This window comes from Sciurus carolinensis, assembly GCF_902686445.1.
Source record: "Sciurus carolinensis chromosome 14 unlocalized genomic scaffold, mSciCar1.2 SUPER_6_x, whole genome shotgun sequence".
NCBI classification, from domain to species: domain Eukaryota; kingdom Metazoa; phylum Chordata; class Mammalia; order Rodentia; family Sciuridae; genus Sciurus; species Sciurus carolinensis.
This window is the reverse complement of record NW_025920104.1, coordinates 8,003,206-8,027,806: the sequence shown is the minus strand read 5'-3', so window position 1 is coordinate 8,027,806 and position 24,601 is coordinate 8,003,206. Positions and strand designations below refer to the sequence as shown.

Below are 24,601 nucleotides of genomic sequence, written 5' to 3'. Positions count from 1 at the left end.
CCTGAAGGATCTGCTAACCTACAAGGGACTCCAGTCACTTCCCCCCTCTAGGGTGCTTTCCTTACTTGTGTCTTTTCTCCAGAATCTGATGGTATCCTTTAAACCTTGCCCTCCATTAAACCCTGCCTCTCTGCTCCTGACCTCCCCTCCCCCAGCTGATTTCCCCATACACAGTGGTACAGAAACTTTAGAAACCTTTTTACCCTGTCGCACTTCAGTCTCGAAGGCCCTTTGCCACATCCTGACCTTATTTGGTTTTTGGATGGTAGTTCATTCATGCACAATGGCACACGGAGAGTGGGATATGCTGTCATCTCCCATTCAACAACAATAGAAGTCAACCCTCTTCCACCAAACACTACTAACCAACAGGCCGAACTTCTGGCAGCTATTTGGTCCTGTGAATTGGCAGCAGGGAAAGCTCTATCCCTCTACACAGATTCTAAATACGTTTTTCACACTTTGGTGTCCCATGCTGCCATATTGAAGGAAAGAGGACTACTAACATCCAAGGACACTTCTGTTACCAATTCCAAACTTATTTCTCACCTACTCAGGGCTGCACAGTTGCCCTCCAGGCTTGGAGTCACTCATTGCAAGGCACATCAATCTGACCCTTCTCCCATCACAGTCAGAAACTGTAGGGCTAACCAAGTGACATGGGCAACCGCCCTCAAAACCCTGGACCCCTCCACTGTGCTCATGCTCACCCCCTCTGGCAACATGCATGAGGAAGACCATAAACACTTTTTTTTCACTTCCTTTATTCCCTGTTCCACTCTAACCCCCAAAGCCTGGCAACCTTCCTCCAATCTTTCTTCTCCCTCTCTGCAGATGACAAAGCCCTCTTACAACACATATCCTCAACATGTCACAACTGCCAGCAAACCAACACCAACACACACTTGTGGCCCAAACCTTTTCCCTCTCACCAAACCTGCAGGCACACCCCTGTGGCAGACTGGCAAATTGATTTTACCAACATGCCCATGCTAGTTTTACCAACATGCTAGTCCTAGTAGACACCTTCTCTGGCTGGGTCGAGGCCTTTCCCACATCCAACAAAAGAGCCTCTACAGTAGCCTCCATTCTGATGACTCAAATCATTCCTTGATTGGGAATGCCCACCTTGATCCAGTCTGACAATGGCCCATAGTTCACCTCACAGATCATCCAGTCTCTCACTCAGGCTCTGTCCTCTCCTTGGCATTTCCATTGTCCTTATCACCCACAAGCATAAGGGAAAGTTGACAGAACAAACTGAACTCTCAAAGATATCCTTACAAAGCTCACCATGGAATTAAGTATGGATTGGTTAAAACTACTTCCTCTGGCCCTTCTCCGCCTGTGGGCTCTGCCAAAGAAACCCCCTTTGGGATTATGTACAGCCACCCCCTTCTTCCCCCTGGCATCTCACCAAAAGCCTGGCCCCTTCCTGAGAACTATGTCCTACCCCTTCTCTTCCACCTCTGAACTGAATTATGGAAGCACCAAGACTGGCTTCTTCTGGACCCCAACCTCTCCCAGAACTCCCTCCCTCTAACACCTGGTCAGTTTGTGTACTATTGTCTCCCAGGAGAGAGAGAGACACCCTCAAACCAAAATGGGAGGGCCCAACTTTGGTGATCTTGTGTACTCCGATAGCTGCCAAGCTGGCCCTCCCTCACAATTGGCTTACCCCATGGATTCATATTTCCAGGCTAAAGCCAGTCTCCAGTTTCCCAGGTCCTGAAGAAACTCACCTGAAGTCTTTGATGACATCTTCCTGCAGACCTCAAATGAAATACTCTTGCTCTACCCCTCCTCATAACCCCTTAAAGCTTCATCTTTCCCACATCTCCCTTCTTGAGCCAGTTCCTGAACATGATCCATGTTAGTCCAACCCTAACCCCTATCCTCCTACCCCTTCTCCTTATGCCCCTCTTAATAACCTCCACACCTTTCATGTGGAGATTTAAGGTGAGGCAAACATTCACAAAAAAGAACACCAAGACCACCTCTCTGGCAGCAACAGCCTACTGTCCCCTGATGGGTTGCTCTGGCGTTATTCATATCTCATTTCCCCTGCTCACCAAGCTATTTCAACAGGTTACCCACCCCTACCTTTGCTTTTTATATGATCAAACCCAAGATTACTGCAAATGGTGGTCTGACACCTACAGAGGCTGTCCATATTGGTCTTGCAGGGTTCATGATGCCTTTTTGGGACAGCTGAACATAGGCATGTTTTCCTACGTTACCAATGCCCACACCTACAATCTCACCATCAAGGACTTTTCGGATCCTCGGTGGGCTTCGGGAGTAACTGCTTCCATTTACTGTAATGGATATTCTTGCACTCCCTGTGGATCCCTCCACATATCTCAGGAATATGTCTCCATAGGCACCCAGGTGTCTCAGGTATCCTCTGACAGCAAGTATTCAGAAAAAATCATCATGCAGGCCTTACAAAATTCCTCCTCTTCCTGTGGCTCATTTTACTCCTGACTTCAGATACTAAAAGACACCATTGGCCTCCTCAATCACACCTTTCCAACTATTAGTCATGTCGATTGTTTTCTTTGCACTTCTCTAAACCGACCTCTGCTAGCTGCAGTTCCCCTAAATGCTACAAGCTACACATTACTTTCTCAGGAGTCTTCCATAAAATATTTTCCTCACATCCCCTTGTGGGAACTTGAGGACATCACCTCCTACTCCCTCCCCAAACCTGCATCTATGGAACCCAAACACTAGCTGTTCCATCCATGGCCTGTGCCATTAACATCACTCTTAACAATACTACTTATGCTCAATGTGGACATTTCTTTTGGTGTAACAGAAGCCTCACAAATGTCATCTTTAAAAACTTAACCTCCCCTTGTGTCCTTGTTACAATTGTTCCACAGTTAACCCTTTACAGCAGCTCAGAACTTCGGTTCCTTATGTCCCCACCCTCACGTGCTAAGCACGCAGCTTTCCTACCCATACTGGTTGGTGTTTCATTGACCACTTCCCTTGCTGGGATGGGTCTATCACTCCTTATGGGCTGTTGAGGATATCAACACCCAGTTGGGGAGCACTTTCTCCTCTACTGCCTCCTCCCTCACCTCTCTGCAAAAGCAGGTAACCTCCCTGGCCCAGGGGACTCTCCAGAATTGCCGGGCTCTGGACATCCTTATGGCCAAAAAAGGGGGAACCTGTGTATTCCTTCAAGAAGAACATTGCTATTATATTAATGAATCCAGCCTAGTGGAACAAAATATCGTCAAATTATGTAATTTGGCAGCAGACCTACAAAGATCCCCCCCCCAATTCCCCATTCTCCTTGTGGTTCCAGTGTCCCCTTCTAACATGGGTATGACCCATTCTAGGACCATTATCCATTATTTTTCTTGCCTGTCTCTTTCTATCCTGTATTGTTAAGTTCCTTCAGATCCAAGTGGGTAAAATCTCTAACCAGGCTTTTAACCAGCTTCTCCTCAGGAATTATCAGCTACTGGCAACAGATGAGCCCGGCGCCCCCTCTCACTACCTGTTGAGGGAGCTGTAACCAACCTATGTACCTCATTCCTAGTGACCCTCCATCAGGATGCCTGGTTCATTCTACCCGAGTCTGCTACAAGGGACATTCACCTACCTCACCCCACAAGAAACCTTCCCTTTTTCAGCCTTGTTATGGGGCTTCTTGACCATGTTCCTCCGATTCCCCCACCCTGTCCCTGACTCTACCTCCATTCAGCAGGAAGTAACCAGACTGAATGAAGCCCCATTCCAATATAAAACAAGAAAGGGAGAAATATAAGATCACCCCCCCCCTTAGGTGCCAACATGGCGCTGGCCAAGCTTCTCTTCCTGATTTTACTCCTCATAACTTCTTCCCGCCGATGCGAACTCGCACCCAATCAGCACTCAACACCCTGCCCAGACCCCTAGCAACAAGACTCACCCAATCAACCATCACCCTGTCCACCAGCAACAAAGCTCACCCAATCAACTCTCACCTTGTTTCATGCCCCAACCAATCAGCCTCTTCCCGGCCCTATATAAGTGTGTGAATTTTTAAAATAAAACGGGACTTCTCTGGTGATTTGCTTTGAACTGTGGCTCCGTGCACTTCTTTCAGGTGTAACATCAAAACACAGTGCCCTCTGTTCAACAAACATTGGCATGGATCTGTGTGACAGCCCTTCTGGGTCTGTGTGACAGCCCAGGGCACAGCCCACACAGCTGTTCCCAAGTACAAGGGACCTAAACTTGGTTGGTTTCCCATAACCCAAGGAATTCTTTTTTTAAAAAAAATTGAGAAATAATTTGCATGCTGTAAATGCCAACATTTCAAAATGGTAATTCCTATTGGTTTTAGTACATTCACACAGCTATACTAATGTCATCATGAAGTCCAGAATGTTTGACTACACCAAAGAGAATTTTGTAATCAAAACCCAAAAGCAGGGTGAGAGCTAAAAGTTTAATTTCATTTTGTTACATGTGGCTTCCCATTTTTCCCAGCACTATTGTTGAATACACTGTCTTTTCTCTAGTTAATGTTTTTGGTGCCTTTCTGTAGTACACAATAACTGTATTTATGTGGGTGTGTCTCTGGGTGTTCTATCTGTACCACTGGTCTAAATGTCTGTTTTGGTGCAAATACAAGGCTGTTTTTATTACTATAGCTCTGTAGAAGAATTTGAGATCTGGTATTGTGATGCCTCCTGCTTCACTTTTCTTGCTAAAGATGGCTTCAGCTACTCAGGGTTTCTTATTTTTTTCAAAAATGAATATATACCTTTATCTCTAACTCTGCACACATGCAAAAAACTGCTCAAAGTAGATTAGAAACTTACACATTAGAACAGAGACCCTGTACCTACTAGAAGAAAAAGTAGGCTCAAATCTTCACCATGTTGACCTGGGATCTGACATCCTTAATAAGACCCCTAAAGTGCAAGAAGTTAAATCAATAATCAATTAATGGGATGGACTCAAACTAAAAAGCTTTTTTTCAGCAAAAGAAACAATCATAATGTAAAGAGAGTCTACAAGCTGGAAGAAAATCTTTACCACATTCACCTCAGATAAAGCATTAATCTTTAGAATCAATCAATAAATATATGAAAAAAATGTTCAACAACTCTAGCAATAAGAGGAATACAAATCAAAACTACTATAAGATTTCACCTCATTCAAATCAGAATGGCAATTATCCAGAAAACAAGTAACAATAAATGTTGGTGAGGATGTGGGGGGAAAAGTACAGTCATACATTGTTGCTGGGAATGCAAACTTGTGCAACAATTATGGAAAGCAGTATGGAGATTTCTCAGAAAACTTAGAATGGAACCACAATTTTATCCAGCTACCATACTCCTTGGTTTATACCCAAATGATTTAAAATCAGCATACTACACAGATGCACCCACATCAGTGTTTATAGGAACTCAACTCACAATAGTTAAATTATGGAAGCAACCTAGGTGCCCTTCAACGGATGAATGGAAAAAGAAAATATCAAATACACACACACACACACACACAATATGGAGTATTATTCAATATTAAAGAAGAATGAAATTATGGCCTTTGCTAGTAAATGGATGGAGTTAGAGAATATCATGCAAAACAAAATAAGCCAAACCCAAAAAAGCAAAGCCCAAATATTTTCTCTGATATGTGGATGCTAATTCACAATAAGAGGGCAGGGTGCTAGGGAAGAATAGAGTTACTTCATATTAAATAGAGGAAATTGAAGGGAGGGGAAGGGATATGAGGGTAGGAAGGACACTAGAATGAAACAGACAATATTACCTCATATACATATATAACTGCATGACTGATGTGATGCTACAATAGGTACAATCAGAAAAATGAGAAATTAAGCTCTATTTATGTATGATTTAATAAAATATATAAATGTATTCTACTGTCATGTACAAATAATTAGAATAATAAAAAATTAATAAAAAAGTAAATTAGCACTCTCCCTTGACCTGTCTTTTCTGAGGTACATGTGGAGGAGCTCTTGATTTTTCATGAAAAATAATCACAGAGGATTGAGGGCCAGTCTACCTGAAGAGGCTGCATAGAGGAGGATCCAAGAGGTCTCCCCTGAGGATGGTAAAGATTTGGCATGTGTGAGCTGAGGGAGGGACAAGGTAGCACAATGTTAGATGAAGGAGGGGTCGGGGTGCATGAGATTAGGTCACAGAGCACCGTTTGCTTCATCATGACCCACATTTCTTGGATTCCCATTTGAGCACAGGAAGGGCCAGGGGTCCTCCTGACATCTGGTCATGACTGGCACTGACTTTACCTACAAAGGACACCCAAGGGTCACCTCAGCCCCCGAGAATGCTGGCATCTATGTACCTGTGCTCACGACCTCCTGCTGGAAGTCGCAGACCTGGCAGAGGATCTGCACCCAGTTATGCATGTCCTCCTTTGTCTCTGCCACCAGGTAAAATGTGTGCATACTGGTCTTGATGAGGAACACAAAGCCAAGTGTTAGACACTTCTTGTAAAGTGTCACATTTGTGTCCACCTGCTCACAGAGGCACAGGATGATGATCCCTAAGAGCTTCTTGGACTGGTCATGCTTGTAGTATTCCAGGACACCTGGGTCACCACACCACTGGCTGCTCCGCAGGATGAACCAGCATTTCTTCCAGGCCTGAATCACACTAGAAAGAGTAGAGAAGTTAAGAAATTTACTTATTATTTCAAAGTTATTTGTCCTAAAATTGATTTTCAGATGAGGTGTCTCTAAGTTGCACAGGCTGGCCTGGAGCTTTTGATCTTCCTGACTCAGACTTCTGAATGGCTGGTATGATAGTTGTGACCACCATGCCAGGCATTTCAAAATTTCTCACAGATCACTAAGTTACAGCTGGGGAGTGTAGAACCTGTAAGCTACTCATGGCACCAAATCTCTCTTATTGTAGAAAAACACAAGCAGAGGCTTGACATGACATAATGTTTCTATCCAGCTATGGACCAGTTTATCTATTCCTCTTCACAGCAAAACCTCAAGGGTTTTCCCCACTATCAGTCCTTTGAATGCCAATAAGGTTTTCATCACAAAGATGAAGTCCAGAGGAAGGTGGTACAAATTTTTCAGGTGCAAAACTATAAGACCTCTCAAAATTCTCCATCCAGGGGCAACACCCTTCAGAATGAAGAGGTAAGGGCAACACTCTCCAATGAAGGCAAATAGAGGACTTGCTGCTAGCAAACCTGCCCTGTGGACAGAGGAAGTATCTGTCCAAAAATGACTGATGAGAAGAGGGACTAGGTGACATCAGAATAAAGAAAACACCCATTAAAAAGAAGCATATGTTGATACAACAGGCTCTCCTCTCAAAGTTCATAACTCTTGTTTGATGACTAAGGCAAAAACCACAGAACTATTTCATTTCAGTAAAAAACTTAGGACCAGGAAATATGGAGCAAGGAAATGCTTGTCAATATCACATCAAGACTTTCTTAGACACAAACAAGGTCACTGTCAACATGTATTGAAAGACAGAGGAACAGGAACAGTTAAAATATTTTGAAAATGAGAATGAGCTGGTGGAGAATGGTTCACCAGACTTCCAAACTCATTGCATGACCACAGTCAGAAAGACCAATGGTGAGGTGAACAGAGGGAGAGACAGAGGGTCAACAGTTTGGAAAAGAACCCCAGGAGGGGGTCAGAGAAATGGGCCAGCTGACTCTGTACAAAGACAAGGGAGCAATTCAGTGACAGAAGGGAAGCTTGGTCCACAATGGTGCACGAACAGCAGGTAACATCCCCTGGAAAAAGGAAATAAAATATGTCTCAAATCTTATATAAAACTTAGAGTGGGTCATGAACCTGAGGGAAAATACAGCCCCAAAAGATGCACAGTGTGTTGGAGAGTTCCCCCACACTGTGACCAATACACCTGACAAGGGCACCTCAGAGCAGCCAGGATTTATTTGACTCATGGTTTCAAGAGTGCGGTCAGCCAACTTTCCTGCAGAAACCTCATAGAGAATGGGCAGGAAAGTGAAAAGGTGCTGAGCTGTGGCAACCAGAAATCAGGGACAGAGACACAGACAGGCATTAAGGGACCTTACAGTCCCCCAAGTCACAGCCTGGAACTGACTTCCCCTAGTCAAACCCAACTTGCTTCTCATTTCAACACCTCCCAGTAAGTCTCCTCAAATCATTAATTTAATTTATATTTTTTGTACACAGTGGGGTTGGAATCCAAGGCCTTATTCATACTGTGCAGATGCTCTACCACTGAGTTATAACTCAGCCTGCTCCCTTCAAATTATTAACCCATTATGTGGGTTAGCCCACTGCTAAGATTAGAGCCCTTGTAATCTCTTCACCTCTGAACATTGCAGCACAGACACCTGTTTGGGGGATATTGTAGATCCCAAGAATACCATTAATTAAAACAAAATGAAGCTAAATAAAAAACCCTCAGAATCTTGGGTTAAGCAAAGAATTCCAGGATTTGACAATAAAGTGCAATCTAAAAAAGGAAAGTTTGTAAAATTGATAAGCTCCTGCTCAGTGAAAGCTATTTTTCAGTGGATAAAAATACAAGTAACAGACTGAATGAAAATGCCCATGCCTGTCAGCCCAAAAACATGGGAGGCTGAGACAGGAGGATTACTTCAGCCTCAATTTGAGGACACTCTCAGCAACTTAGTGAGACCTGATCTTAAAAATAAAAATAAAATACAAATAACTGGGGATGTAGATCATTTGTAAAGTGCCCCACTGTTCAATCCCCAGTATTCACCACCAAAAAAAAGGTTAACTATATTTTGAGCAAAGAATTACTATCTTGAGTGCATGAAGTATTCTTCAAAATCAACATAAAATAAAAGAAAAATGTTCTTAAAGAAAACAGCAACATATTTGAGTGTACTATGCAATCAAGGTGTACAATTCTCTTAGCCATAAGAATTCTTGAAATACAAGAGGGCAAGTGGTCAAACCAAAAGACTGGTACAGCCATGGACCTGGATACCACTTTACAAAGAGAAAATGAACTGTTGACACACAATAATTGGACAAGTTCATAGAGACCCCAATTGAAAATATCCAAAAGGTAACACAATACCTGAGTTCAACAAAGCAGCACAGGTGAGATTACCAGGTTACAGACATAGAGGACAGGTCAGGGCTATCAGGGATTAAGGGTTTGGCAGGGTTTGGGAGGGGCAGAGGTGAAGAAAGAAAGACAGGAGGGGCTCTCAGCACTGGAGGCCTTCTGCTTCCTGACTCTGCTGCTGTCAGCAGCTGATGAGGTCACAACACAGAATTTCAGATCAGGTCACATGGGAACGCTGGGTAAAGGGCATCTGCAACTACCTCAGTATAAAACATTTGCTTCTTTTACAGTGCTCCAGCTTTGGGACAAAACTAGATGGCCCTGATCACAGGGTGAACAACACTAAGTTAATGTGAAGTGAATGGTCTAGCATAGAGCTTCACACATGGGTGAGCTGCCGTGTGACTGTCAGAGATCAGCAATGCTCAGCCTCAAGGTGGTGGGTGAGGCATTCATAGCCAGAGTATTTAGTCTGGTGGGGGTCTAACATAGATTATTGGGCAACAGGAGCTCAAAGATGGTTTTCACATTTCTCAACAGACAAGTGACTAGTTGGTGGCACCATTTGCTGAGCAGGAATGGGGTGAAGGGCAGAGGGATAAAGAAGAGATTAGTTCTGGGTGTGGTAAATTTGTGTGCTCTGGGAAACAGTACAGGCATTATTTCTTGGATGGATATGCAGGGTGGGAGTTCAGAAATCAACCCTGGCAGAGAAATTTAATGCAGTTTTATCCTCATGGTTGGGGTATACAAGTCAGTCTCATCCAGGAGGCTTAGAGATGAAAAAAAGCAGCATGCAAGGTGCCCTTCACAAGAGAAGAAAGAGACACCAAAAGAAAGAGCCAGGTAACAACAGTAGAAAGGTGCTGCTCATCTTCCTTTCATTACAACTTAAATAAGTAGAACAAAAAAGAACAATCAGCATTGCTGGCCAATAGCAGCTCAGGACACTGAAAGCAACCACAAGTGTGGGGGGTTGGAGGAGAGGCAGATCCAGTACCTGCTTGATCCTCAGCATGAACTTAAGGTACATCTATGGCCCTGAGCCCTGGAAATTCACCCCTTTCCTCTCAAGTCCCTGATATAAACTTTGAAATGGGTTGTTTATAGGGAGACTGGCTGGCAAGAGTCTTTAGAGAAGATGCCCCACCCCCAACACTCCCCCCATCCACACCTAATGCCCATGCTCCCCCTGGACTGCCCCAGTTTCTGCACAGATCCACACTCACACAGAGTCACAACTTGTTCTCTGGGGTTGACTTTCTCAACCATCCGGAGTGCACCACCCAGCCACTATCCATGTGGAAAGTCTGGTACTCTTGGCGGACAGAGTTGGCAGCAGATTTGGGGACCGAGGCATACCCACACCCACATGCGCACAAGCCTGCAGAGGTGGCCCCCACACTATGACGCTCAGACCCTCAATCCCTTGCTAACAACCCAACAACAACAGGCTGCTGTGGAAATAAAGCAGCACCTCTGAAAGAAGGTCAGACAATAATGAAGGATGCTTGCATAATGAGGAGAGGGAAGGAGTGAAGGGAGGAGCCATGCCCCTTTATGGTAGATGGAGATTTCATGGAAAGTAGACAGGTAGGGTCAGAGGACTTACTGGCTTCATGTCCATTCCCAGAATTTTAACTACCAGCAGGTCAAGGCCCCACTCCAATCAAGGGAGGTTTACCCTTTCTAACCAGTGTGTAAAACTGAATCCCCATCCCATGCCTGCCTCTAGCAGGCACTTTGGATGGATTCCAGCTTTGCTCCCTTAGATGACTTCCTTCTATATCAAGTGTGTGGCTAGAGACAATGCCATAGCTCTAAGGGTGTAGCCTGGATCAGAGTTCATCTAAGTTTTGCAGAGGCCCATGATCACAGAAATCTTTTAACTGCTGGACTGTATGGGTTCCAGAAGCCCCATAGATACCAAAATCCAAAAATGCTTAAGTCATTCCTAGGAAATGGTATAGAATTTACACATAATGCATGCACACACTTGCACTTTATAAACCATCTGGACATTAAATGGAATATTGAGTAGAACATAAACACTTTGTAACAATTAAGGCAGTAAAAATCAAAACATGTTCCTGTTTATTTAGTACAGATGGAATCATTTATAAGTTTTATCAGCTAAGTTTGGTTGAATATGAGGATGTGGAAATGCATATATGGAGAACTACCTACCCACTAAACCCCTGAGAGACATAAATATCTGAACACTTATTCAAGCAAAATCAGGAGGGCAATTTCAAACTAAGGAAAGCAGAACTGACTTCTCTCACCATCCCAGGGCTGGAGCTAAGTCCATGGTTGTAGCACCTGAGAAATCTGCTCAGTTTGGTTGCAGCTGATATGTGTGATGAAGTCAGGTGCACCTAGCCCATCATTCCCATGAGGATGATATTTTGCATACCCACAGACAATTTTTCAACTCCACAAAGCTGGCAGGGTGTTGGGGGTAGGTCACCTTCAGCCAGAGGCTCCTTCTGGTCCTACTCCCTTATGCAAAATGTCCTGAGTTATTGTTTACAATTGCATGTGGAAACAGAGAGTCTTGAATGATTAGTATGGCTCCATGTCTTCTGGGCACACTCCTCTGGCTCTCCCACCCCCAATGTTATTGTGAAAGTAACAGCCATCTGCAACTTATTGTAGTACTGAAAGCCCAGCTAAGAGAGTTCTATTGTAACTAACAGAGAATCCCAGCCAATCACAGCAGCAAGGTCTCAACTGACCTAAGGAGACAAACAAAATTGGCAACCTGCAAATTAACTTTGTAACTTGTTGTGGTCTTATTGTACCTTGCATATCTTTTCTGTCTCTAAGTGCTGCCTCATCTTGTGTCCCTTCTCTTCTGATTTGTGCTCCTGGATTATGAATCATTATTTTAAACTTGTTCAACTTGTTGAAGTTTCTAAGTTTAATGGTGACTTTGGTATCTAACTTAAAATTTTATTGATTTAAATATAATTACAGTTCAGTGATATACCTTTGATGTTTATAACCTACTTGCATGCTCAAGAAGTTATTAATATTTAAAATAAAACTGCTGGTTTTCAGAATGTTTGAGAACCATAATATGGTTTTTAAAATTTTTCCCTTTTCAAAATTAGCAATATTTTAGCAAAGAATAGAAAAGTTTAACAACATTCAAATCTTACAAAAATAATCCAAATGTTATGGAAATTAAAAATCTCACTATTACTTTTTAAAATTTTGAAGGAAAATTAAACTTAAAAGTGTAAACTAGAGAAAATAATGTTGGAATCAGTCTTTAACTTTCAAAAACCTATTACAGAATTTTGGCAAGGTTTATGCCAAATGTCATGATGGTAGAAATCACATTGCATGATTTATAACTTTTCTTTTTTTTTTTTTTTGCTTGGGAGTGGACCAAGTGCTGCATGCATGCTAAGTAACCTACCAATGAGCTATACAACAGCTCGTAATGTCAACTTTTAAAAGATTCTGTGCATTTCAGCTAATGTTTTTACATTACTGGTAGTTTCCAGTTTCTTATTTTAAGTCCTTAAGTTATAGCACTTCAAAAAATGTGTGTTTACTCGGCATATGCACCAACAGTACAAATGAAACAACTTATAAACCCATGAAGCAAAGACAGAAGAAATGGAAATTACAAAGCCAGACTTGAAGAATTTGTTCTTAAATCAGCTTTAGTATTAATTGCACATAATAAAATCATTTGCTTAATGCTCTCATGATTAAAATGTTAGACAAAGTGGTTCGATTAACAGTGTACACACAGTGTTCTTGCTTTTTTCCACTTTCCGGAGCTTGTCACTAGTTTAATTCTGGGGGAGAGTGGGCTGTCACTGAACACAGACAAGGACCCATTTATCCCACTGAGCTCAGAACATGCCTCACACCTGAGGGCCTAGTCTTGCTGGGTAGGAGATGATATTTGTACACTTAAGGTGTTTGTCAAACACTGGTCCCTGGGGTCAGTACACTGTGGTCCTGACTGTGATGTCACCTTTGCTGTGCACCCAAAGTTGGATTTCTGGGCCTCTCCAGGCCTTCTATTCTTCACCTGTGCAACTGAGAACCATGCTTTGTTGGGATGGTCAAAAGGAGTCAAGGTGGGTTTTTGGGTCTGATCCCTCAGTGGCAAAGCTGAGGCTCTTGGTACAGCTTGAGAACTGCCTGCTTTGTAGGGTCATTGTATACAGCTTAGTTGGCAGTGTAGCCACTGCCCTGCTTCAACACACTGCAGATTTGCTGATAATTTGGCTCAAACCCATACCTAATCCCTCCTCACAGTCTTTAACTGCTTACCCCAAGGTTGGTTTTGGGGGATAACAGCCACTGTTGCTAAGGCAGCCAGGTCTCATCATGTTCTTCTTCCAGAGTTGCCAGTTGCCAGGAAGAAGCAAGGAGCTGGTGCATTTCTGGAATGACATCCACTACTGCATGGTTGTGAGGAGGCTGATTTTGGAGGTACTAAACAGCCTGCAGAGATTGCCCTGTAAGAAGAGATACTGAAGCCTTGTGTCTGTACAGGTTCCACCAGGGTGCCGGAGGGTTGGATATACCACCAAGGTCCCCTGAAGTGCTGGTAGTGGGATAGGAGGTCACAGCCAGGACACCATCAGCATTACGGCATCAGCGTTTCTTGCTGACCAGTGAGGCAGGCCCCAGAACTGCCAGGAGGCATCAGGCCCTGGTGGCAGAGGGAACAGTGTGAGCTGAGGGGTGCCTGGGCAAACCACAGAGAGTGTGAGCTGGGCAGGAACACAAGGCCACCAGGTTGGCTCTCACCCTCCAGACAAAACACACACAACTCACACCACATACAACAGGAACAACACACAACTCACACCACATATGACAGGAACAACACACAACTCACACCACACACAGCATAAACAATGCAAAACTGATACCATTCACATTACACGTATATGACAGACCACATGCATACCACACAAATAACAAAGCACATACTGCAGACAAGAAAATCAGACATTGCACATACTACCCACATACAATACACCACACACCACGTACATACCACACACAATAAACATGTAATATACCACATACAACACAAAAAATACAAATACATCCACCATGTACACTACAACTATGCAACATATCATACACATACTACATGTGTATACATGCAATGTGCCACAAACACACTATGCACATCACATGACAAACAACACACAAGTCACACCACTCATACTACACATATGCAACAGACTGTCCACCAAATATGTAGAACACATGCTACACAAATGACATGCCACACATGTGCCAAATATGACAGAAAAACTCATGACACACCATAAACACTACACTTATGCAGCACACTACGTGTATACTATGCACTACATATACCATATGCATACAATACACACCAAGCAAACTACACATATATATTACACCACATACTACACACAAAACAGACATACCACCACATTTGCATAGTACATACCATATATGACAGAAACGTACATGACATACACACACTAAACACACCACCAAATATGTACACACATCACACAGAACACATAGCATATACTATGTACACATCACACCCATGCACACATAAGCACTCAACACACATACCACAAAATGCACACAGCATACATATTTTTCACACACCACATTCATGCACATCACACACAGCACACACCACAGACATGCTCACTGCACATAATCAGCACACACACAAACACATATTCATGTGAAGCAGCCAGAGGCACCTCTCTCAAGGTGGTGTGCTTTCATCATCACCATGCCTATTAAACTGCAGGAGCAGCTGCCTCTGTTCCTTTTCCTGTCTTCCTTCATGGACCAGGAGATGAACTCCATGCTAGAATCATGGCTGTGAGCTCTTCAGGCCATCAGGCTGTGACCCTGCCTGCCAAGCACAGGAAGAGCCCTGACCCAGCAGGAGGGACCACACCCTGGGAAATGCACCAGGATACTGTGTGAAGAGTAGGTCAGGGACAGAGATATGGCAGGGAAAGCAGAGGGGTCTCAGAAAAGGAGGAGGTGAGGGATAGCCATGGGGTAGGTAGTGGGGTCCATGGTGGACCAAGCAGGGAAGACTCCTGTTAGACACAGGTGGACTCACTGGCTTGTCCCTGCCCCACCGCAGTGTCAGGATGGTCCCCACAGGATACAGACACAAAGCAGGAAGCTCAGTGTAAAGGATTATGAACCATAGGAGGAATAACTGGCTCACCTCCCAATATCCCACCACTATGGCTGACCTGACAGTAGAGATCTAAATACCTGAGAAAGTAATTAAGGTTCACTGAAATCATGGGGGCAGGACTCTAATGCAGCAGGATTACTGTCTGTTGAAGAAGAGACTCAGAAGCCACGTGAGCATACCCAGAGCCAGTGGCCACCTGCAGGCCAAGATAGGAGGCCTGGGGTCAAACCTGTTTTGACAAAAAACCCTGGGATTTTCAGTCTCTAGGACTACGGGAAAACATTTCTGATGCTAATGCCACCCAGTCTGTGGCATTTAGTTATAGCAACCCAAATAGGCACACGTCAATTCTCTTATCCTGGGTCAGAGAGTGTGGGAGGTAGGACAGGAGGGGGGAAGTGAGGGAGGCTGAGATCCAACTGGAGACTTAGAGCAGGACTTATGCCCTGAAGTTGGCTGTGCAGTGATGCACAGGAGCTGGGCCCTTCCACCACTACACCTCCACATCTAACCACAAGGGCTAAGTGCAGTTCTAGATTATTCCAGTGCACAAGGACAGCATGAGGAGAATGAGTCAAGTCTTTAATAACTAAGTGTACAGACCAGGTGGGCAAGGGCCAGGCTTGAGGTGGGTGACAGGGTCAGGAGAGCTGTTTGGTATGTTGGTACATAATTCAAAACTCCTGTAAAAACTGGGTTGAGGAGAGGGCGAATGTAAGGAGACACTGAGTCTTGACTGGTCAGGTGTGGCCATGAGATTCCAGCCTTTAGAATTTGACCTCTGTCTCTCTTACTGTAGAGACTGGCAGACCAAATGAGTCTGCAGCATGTGCCAATGAGTAGAATCAGGAGATCTCAGGCTCACAGAGACCACCTGTGCCTTTCAGAAACCTGTGTTCAGTGGGATGGGGACGTTCTGCAACTGGTGAGAACTGAGAGCCATTGTGTGCTTAAAATTTTCCATTCCCATAAGATCACTCACACTAATCTATGAATATCACACTAATCTATGAATATTACTGCTCACTGGTGGATGCTTCTCCCTGTGGTTCTGGAATGCACTGCTGTGAAGAAAAATTCAGACAATGCCCAGAGAATGCAGAGCATGCTGCCTGAGTATGGATGGTATATGCCCCAGGCACAATGTAAAACACTTTGCAGGGACTGAGCCACAACCCTATGAAGCTAGACCATCTTCATCTGACTCCACAGCAAGGAAATTAATGTTTTGCAAAGTGAAAGCTTCCCCTTCCCCCAGGAGAGTAGGAGGTAGTGACTTTGGGCTGTACCTCTGACTGCCCTGACTGTGGCAGAGTCCCAAACCTTACAGAATGTAGACTCTACCAGACTCCTGAGGTGTTGCCTCCTGGAGACCAAAGAAACCTCCAGGTGCAGTGACAATAACTCGCTGTTCTGCCAGAGATGAATCCACATGTCCAAGGGTTCTCATTCCTCATTCCTGGATGAGCAGACATGGGAGACCTCAAGGGAACTAGAGCTCTGGAACAGACAACAACAGGTTCCTTGATGCCTAAGGAGTTTCACATCCAGCATTCTCAGTGCCTCACTTTCATTCTACACTTGAGAAAGCCCAGGGTATGATCAAAGCAAGTCAGTTACACAGGATCTAGATGGAAATCATTTGACACTGACTCCCAAGAAAAAGCCACAATGGGGACCTCTGATGCTTTGCCCCAAAAGGAAAGAATGGTGAGTGTGGAGACTTTTCCTCTCCTTAGGATGGGGGTGACTCCAGCAAGCTCCCAGGTAACCAAGGCAGCTTTCTTCCCAGCTCTGTTGTCCACCCATACCTGGGGTTCCAGAGGTCATCTGTGGCTGAGGTGGTAATAACTTTCTTGACACTTTGAAAGACTGGTATTTTTAAAGACCTGGATACCAAAAAGGTTGAACCTACAACAGAAGAATTTCAGATTCTCTGGTCTCTTGATCCCCAGGAGGCCAGAGTTCTACCCAGGCCCTCCCACTGGATCTGCACCTGGCACCACTCTTTCCACTGCCTCCATGTCCACATCTGGGGTATAATGTAGGTCCAGTTCCATCATGGAGGATGAATCTTCTCCCTGCTGTATCTTCTGCATCCACTGCATTTCCTGTCTCTGACATTACTCCAAGGAAGGATGTTGCAGTCAAATTCAGAGTAAAGCTTTGGAGTACAGATAACCTGGGATCCATCAGCAAGTCTTGGAGTCCCAGAAGGATGGAAAAGGGAATTTCTAGAAGGATCAGGTATTACCTAGTCACTGGGAAATCCCAGGATGGAGCCTGCACCCTGGAGATGGCAGACCACAGAGATGTCTCAAAGACCTGGGGCAACAGAGACAGTGAGCTTTGGCCCCATGGGGAGATGGAAGCTTCCTATAAAGCAAAAATCACAGGCTGCTGAAACCAGGTGCTTTTCAGGCTTTACCCTCTGTTGTGAGTGATCTGTGCCATTAACACAGCGGTACATGCTTGTGTCTTTCTGGGATGTCAGAACTTGCTGTGTAACAACAAATTCACAAGCTATACAAATTCCCTTGGCTTTAATTCACTGAGTACTCAGGGTTCACAAGGGGTCATGATGCAACAATCACATGTTCTTTAACTGTATTCCAATCTTAATTACTAATAACCCTCAAGGCACATACCACACATCACACAAAGATAGAGATGTCACAAAATGGCTGAGGAAGGGTTAACAGTGGCCACAGAGTTTAAAGAGTTCACAGTGAGATCATAGAGGGAGCAGATACAAATGCAGGTTGCTCAGGGACACAGAGCAAAGAAGCCCATGGCACAGGGTCAAAGCCAGGGTCCTGATGGCAGTCAACTTCACAAGGATGGGTTAAGCAGGAAGTGTGAATTAGCTGAAGTCCCAGGGCCCCTCGATGCTTCACCTGTTGGCCTCCCGAGTTCCTGGTCTGTTGACCCCTGATGCATCCACTGGGGAGTCTCATAAGATGGTGGGTCAGTGTGCAACTCTCTGTCACTATCTCAGGAGCCTCTACTGGTGTTCAGGTGAGGGGACTGCATGGTTAGGTGGTCTGCAGTGCCTGGCAAGCTCATGGTTCTGGTTTCCCATGGGTCTGATACACCCATGTGTCCATGTGTATCTGATAACTTAATAAATTCACAGGTGGTGATTTTTATGAACATGATTATGCTTGTGCTGCACAGCAGGGGTTATTCTTTTCTTTCTTATTTCTATGTGTGTGGTACTCAGGGTTGAACCCAGTAGCTGGGCAACTTTCCATTGAGTTGCACCTCAGATCTTTATTTTCCATTTTGAGACAGGAGCTCACTAAGTTGCCCAGGCTGGCCTAGAACCTGCGATTCTTCCACCTTAGCCTCCCATGTGGCTTGGGTACAGATGTGCACCACTGCACCCTGTTGGGGTCACTCCTCCTGGTCAGTTCTGCATGCCCAGCATCTGGTGATCATGCATGTATCCAGACAAGGACTCACAGCACTTGCACTCACAAGGGAGTAATTCAAGGCACACTGCCCCAACTTTACAAAATAGGGTAACTCAGGGTTGGGCATGTTGTTGTGCACAGACTAGAGGGGCTTTGTTGGCACAGTCTGCACTCCACATTCTCCTGTTGTCCTCTGCACTTCAGTCTGTGAGTAAGCAACTGAGTGCTCACCCTGGGCTACAGAGTTATAAGACAGGAGTCTATGAGTCCTTGTGGCAGGGGACAGAAGCCACCAAAGTAGGGTGACACAGGTGACCTTTGTGAGTGGACAGGGACTCCCACCTACCTCCAGCACTGTGCATCTGCCTACTGCATACCTGAACTCCTAGGCAAGGAGGGGTCAGCCCTTAGTGGGAGGGACCTCAATACTGAACTTAATAAGTTCAGCATGTTTGTTCCATCTCTGGCACAGCTAAGCATGAGGACTGTGATTTATACCTGCCTCCTCCCCTCTTCACCTACATTCACTGCTTGGGGAGTTTTGTTTGCATTTTAACTCTAGAAGCCTCAGAGCAAACATGGATCCATTTTCAAGGTCAGAATGTGTACTGAGTCACAATTTCCCCAACTTCACCATTCCCTTTCCTTATTTTTCCCTTATCTTGTGTTTTAGCATAGTGTTCTATTATCCCAGTGTTTGTGTGGTGTTGTCCCGCTATTATGCTGTTTGGACCAAGGCAGGAGTGTACACACCTGTGGGCTTGGGTGTGTCAGGTAAACTGGAGCCAGCCAACCACTGCCCTGGCCTCAGAACTCAGGCTGTGCATCCTGGGCAGGAAATAGGTTTCCTCCTGCAGATGGCACCATCTGCAGCCCCAGGAACCCCTGCGCTGAGTGTGTATGAGCCCAGGTGCACAGAGTCTTTCCAACAAGTACGAGCCCTGGCTCTCAAGAGGACCCTCATTTGTGCTGACCCACAGATGGCCTCACCCATGCTGGGGTGGAAAGGGCCTTTCTCTGAGCTCTAACCTGGAAGCCAGGTCTGCAGAAGCCTACAGTTCCTGTGGCTCCATATGGAGGTCAGCCATTCTCAGAGTGCTCTTCTGAACAATGGTCACAGTGCAGGCTTCTGTGGCCATGCACAAGCCAGAAATCTGCTCATTGCATGGCATCAAGGGCAGTCAATAGTCTTCCCTTAGCCAGTTTCACTTTCTGCAGTTTGTTACTCACAGCCCAAAAGTGCTAAATGAAAAATTCTAGAAATACATAATTCCTACTTTAAATGACATTTACTACAGAATGTTATAATTATTCTGTTTTATTCTCAGTAATTGTTGTTGATCTCTGTGTCTAATTCACAAATTAAACCTTATCATAGTTGTGTATGTCTAGGAGAAAACATAGTAAACATACATATTATACACACAGGGTTGGGTGCCTCTGGGTCTCAAGGTCTTGGCACATACCTGGGGTAGAAAACAGGGAACCACTCTAATTAACTGGTCTAGAGTAGACAGAAAATCTGCACAGGAAATGTTGGTCAGAGGTTTCCTCACAAAGGGAAAACAGCAATTGTGCCTCCAACCCTCAGCAGAGACAGTGTGAGGGGCTGTGATTGGTGGCACTGGGAGACCAGGAGACCAGGCAAACTCAGGCCACACATTTCCTGCACTTCTTCTGCCTCTACAGACACCTTGCTGCGCACTGCCCAGCACCTCCCTCCCCAACACACCACCACCTGAAAATCTTCTAAGAAACATTTAGTGTGCTTGAATGTTATACCTTTATGCTGCTCATCTACACTAACCATCTGGGTTTTGCTTTATGGTGGTTCTGTCTTCAAATATATTTATTCAGCTGGCCTGTGTATGCCATTTACATCCATGTATCCATGTATTTTCATCATGAATGCTGTCTCAATGCCAAGCATGCTTTCACAAATGAGGTGTGAATGCACTTTTAGGAAACAAAGTTCTTTATTAAAAAATAATTTACAAATTAAGAGAACTCTGTTCATTTTGGGCACAGATTTTCAGACTGTGAAAGTTTTCTGTTTAAAATTTAACTCCATGATATTATTAGTGTCCCAGAGTGCATTACACAGCAGATATTGTTCTATATTGTCTGCTGGTACAACACAGCACACAGATATAAAACTATTGCAAATAAAACATTTCAGCCATGACTGGCAAATATATGTTTTATATATATATATAATATTAATTGCCTAACAATTAATATTATTCTTTTTTTATTTTATTGTAAACAAATGGGATACCTGTTGTTTCTCTGTTTGTACATGGCGTAAAGGCATACCATTTGTGTAATCATAAATTTACATAGGGTAATGCTGTTTGATTCATTTTGTTATTTTTTCCCTCCCCCCACCACTTCCACCCCTCTTTTCCCTCTATACAGTCCTTCCTTCCTCCATTCTTGCCCCCCTCCCTAACCCTAACTCTAACCCTAACACTAACCCCTCCCACCCCCCATTATGTGTCATCATCCCCTTATTAGTGATGTCATTCGTCCTTTGTTTTTTTGAGATTGGCTTATCTCACTTAGCATGATATTCTCCAATTTCATCCATTTGCCTGCAAATGCCATAATTTTATCATTCTTTATGGCTGAGTAATATTCCATTGTATATATATACCACAGTTTCTTTATTCATTCATCAATTGAAGGACATCTAGGTTGGTTCCACAATCTGGCTATTGTGAACTGAGCATTGATGTGGCTGTATCTCTGTAGTATGCTGATTTTAAGTCCTTTGGGTATAGGCCAAGGAGTGGGATAGCTGGGTCAAATGGTGGTTCCATTCCAAGTTTTCTAAGGAGTCTCCACACTGCTTTCCAGAGTGGCTGCACTAATTTGCAGCCCCACCAGCAATGTATGAGTGTACCTTTCTCCCCACATCCTCGCCAACACGTGTTGTTGCTTGTATTCTTGATAATCGCCATTCTAATTGGGGTGAGATGGAATCTTAGGGTGGTTTTGATTTGCATTTCTCTTATTATTAGAGATGTTGAACATTTTTCCATGTTTGTTGATTCCTTGTAGATATTCTTCTGTGAAGTGTCTATTCATTTCCTTAGCCCATTTGTCGTTTGGATTATTTGCATTCTTGGTGTAGAGTTTTTTGAGTTCTTTATAGATTCTGGAGATTAGTGCTCTTTCTGAAGTATGATTGGCAAAGATTTTCTCCCACTCTGTAGGCTCTTTCTTCGCATTGCTGATAGTTTCTTTTGCTGAGAGAAAGCTTTTTAGTTTGAATCTATCCCAGTTATTGATTCTTGCTTTTATTTCTTGTGCTATGGGAGTCCTGTTGAGGAAGTCTGGTCCTAAGCTGACATGTTGAAGCTCTGGACCTACTTTTTCTTCTATAAGATGCAAGGTCTCTGGTCTGATTCTGAGGTCCTTAATCCATTTTGAGTATAGTTTCGTGCATGGTGAGATATATGGGTTTAGTTTCATTCTGTTGCATATGGATTTCCAATTCTCCCAGCACCATTTGTTGAAGAGGCTATCTTTTCTCCATTGCATATTTTTGGCACCTTTGTCTAGTATGAGAAAATTGTATTTATTTGGGTTTGAGTCCATGTCCTCTATTATGTACCATTGATCCACCTTTCTATTTTGGTACCAATACCATGCCGTTTTTGTTACTATTGCTTTGTAGTACAGTTGAAGATCTGGTATTGCAATACCCCTATCTTCACTCTTTGTACTGAGGATTGCTTTAGCTATTCTGGGTTTTTTATTCTTCCAGATGAATTTCATAATTTCTTGCTCTATTTCTGTAAGGTACATCATTGGGATTTTAATTGGAATTGCATTGAATCTGTATAGCATTTTTAGTAGTATGGCCATTTTGACACTATTAATTCTTCCTATCCAAGAACATGGGAGATCTTTCCATCTTCTAAGGTTTTCTTTAATTTCTTTCTTTAGTGTTCTGTAGTTCTCATTGTGGAGATCTTTCACCTCTTTTGTGAGATTAATTCCCAAGTATTTTATTTTTTTCGATGCTATTGTGAATGGGGTAGTTTTCCTAATTTCTCTTTCTGAAGATTCATCACTTATTTATAAAAAGGCTTTAGATTTATGTGCATTGATCTTATATCCCGCTACTTTACTGAATTCACTTATGAGATCTAAAAGTTTTCTGGTGGAATTTCCTGGTTCCTCTAAGTATAAAATTATATCATCAGCAAACAGGGATAGTTTGAATTCTTCTTTTCCTATTCATATCCCTTTAATTTCTTTGGTCTGTCTAATTGCTCTGGCTAGAGTTTCAAGGACGATATTGAAAAGAAGTGGTGAAAGAGGACATCCCTGCCTTGTTCCAGTTTTTAGGGGGAATGCTTTCAGTTTTTCACCATTTAGAATGATATTGGCCATGGGCTTAGCATAGATGGCCTTTACAATGTTAAGGAATGTTCCCACTATCCCTATTTTTCTAGTGTTTTGAGCATGAAGGGGTGCTGTATTTTATCAAATGGTTTCTCTGCATCTATCAAAATAATCATGTGATTCTTGACTTTAAGTCTGTTGATATGGTGAATTACATTTATTGATTTCCTGATATTGAACCAACCTTGCATCCCTGGGATAAAACCCACTTGATCATGGTACACTGTCTTTTTAATATGTTTTTGTATGTGATTTGCTAAAATTTTGTTGGGAATTTTTGTGTCGATGTTCACTAAGGATATTGGTCTGAAATTTTCTTTCCTTGATGTGACTCTGTCTGGTTTAGGTATCGGGGTGATATTGGCTTCATAGAACGTGTTTGGGAGGGTTCCCTCCTCTTCTATTTCATGGAATACTTTGAGAAGTATTGGAATGAGGTCTTCTTTAAAGGTTTTGTAGAACTCGGCTGAGAACCCATCTGGTCCCGGACTTTTCTTTGTTGGTAGGTTTTGATGACTTCATCTATTTCATTACTTGAAATTGGTCTATTTAAATTGTGTATGTCCTCCTTGCTCAGTTTAGGCAATTCATATGTCTCTAGAAACCTGTTGATGTCTTCGAAATTTTCTATTTTGTTGGAGTACACATTTTCAAAATAGCTTCTAATTATGTTTTGTATTTCAGTCGTGTCTGTTGTGATATTTCCTTGTTCATTCCGAATTTTAGTGATTTGGGTTTTCTCTCGTCTTCTCTTTGTTAGTGTGGCTAAAGGTTTATCAATTTTGTTTATTTTTTCGAAGAACCAACTATTTATTTTGTCAATTTTTTGTATTGTTTCTTTGTTTCAATTTCGTTGATTTCAGCTCTGAGTTTAACTATTTCCTGTCTTCTACTACTTTTGGTATTGGTCTGTTCTTCTTTTTCTAGGGCTTTGAGCTGTAGTGTTAGGTTGTTTATTTTTTGAGTTTTACTTCTTTTATTAAATGCGCTCCATGAAATAAATTTTCCTCTAAGTACTGCTTTCATAGTGTCCCAGAGATTTTGATATGATGTCTCTTTGTTCTCACTGACCTCTAATAATTTTTTAATTTCCTTCCTAATATCTTCTGTTATCCATTCATCATATAATAGCATATTGATTAATCTCCAGGTGTTGGAGTAGTTTCTGGTTTTTACTCTTTCATTTATTTCTAACTTCAATCCATTATGATCTGATAGAATACAAGGTAGTGTCTCTATCTTCATTTATTTGCTAACATTAGCTTTGTGGCATAATATATGGTCTATTTTAGAGAAGGATCCTTGTGCTGCTGAGAAGAAAGTGTATTCGCTCTTGGTTGGATTGTATATTCTATTAATGTCTGTTAAGTCCAAATTATTGATTGTGTTATTGAGATCTATGGTTTCTTTGTTCAATTTTTGTTTGGAAGATCTGCCCAGTGGTGAGAGAGGCATGTTAAAATCACCTAGTATTATTGTGTTATGGTCTATTTGGTTTCTAA

At 43.1% G+C, this 24,601-nt stretch overlaps 1 protein-coding gene across 1 annotated transcript; it reads right to left on the bottom strand.

Moving 5' to 3' along the window:
• Positions 1–6,250: 6,250 nt before the first annotated feature.
• Positions 6,251–13,482, bottom strand: LOC124973103 (GRB2-associated-binding protein 2-like). The gene is made up of 2 exons (XM_047537263.1): positions 13,374–13,482; positions 6,251–6,659 (listed from the first exon to the last, which is right to left on the bottom strand). The coding sequence occupies exons 1-2, from the start codon at positions 13,430–13,432 to the stop codon at positions 6,341–6,343; spliced, it is 378 nt and encodes a 125-aa protein (XP_047393219.1). The 5' UTR covers positions 13,433–13,482; the 3' UTR covers positions 6,251–6,340.
• Between the last annotated feature and the right edge of the window lie 11,119 nt (positions 13,483–24,601).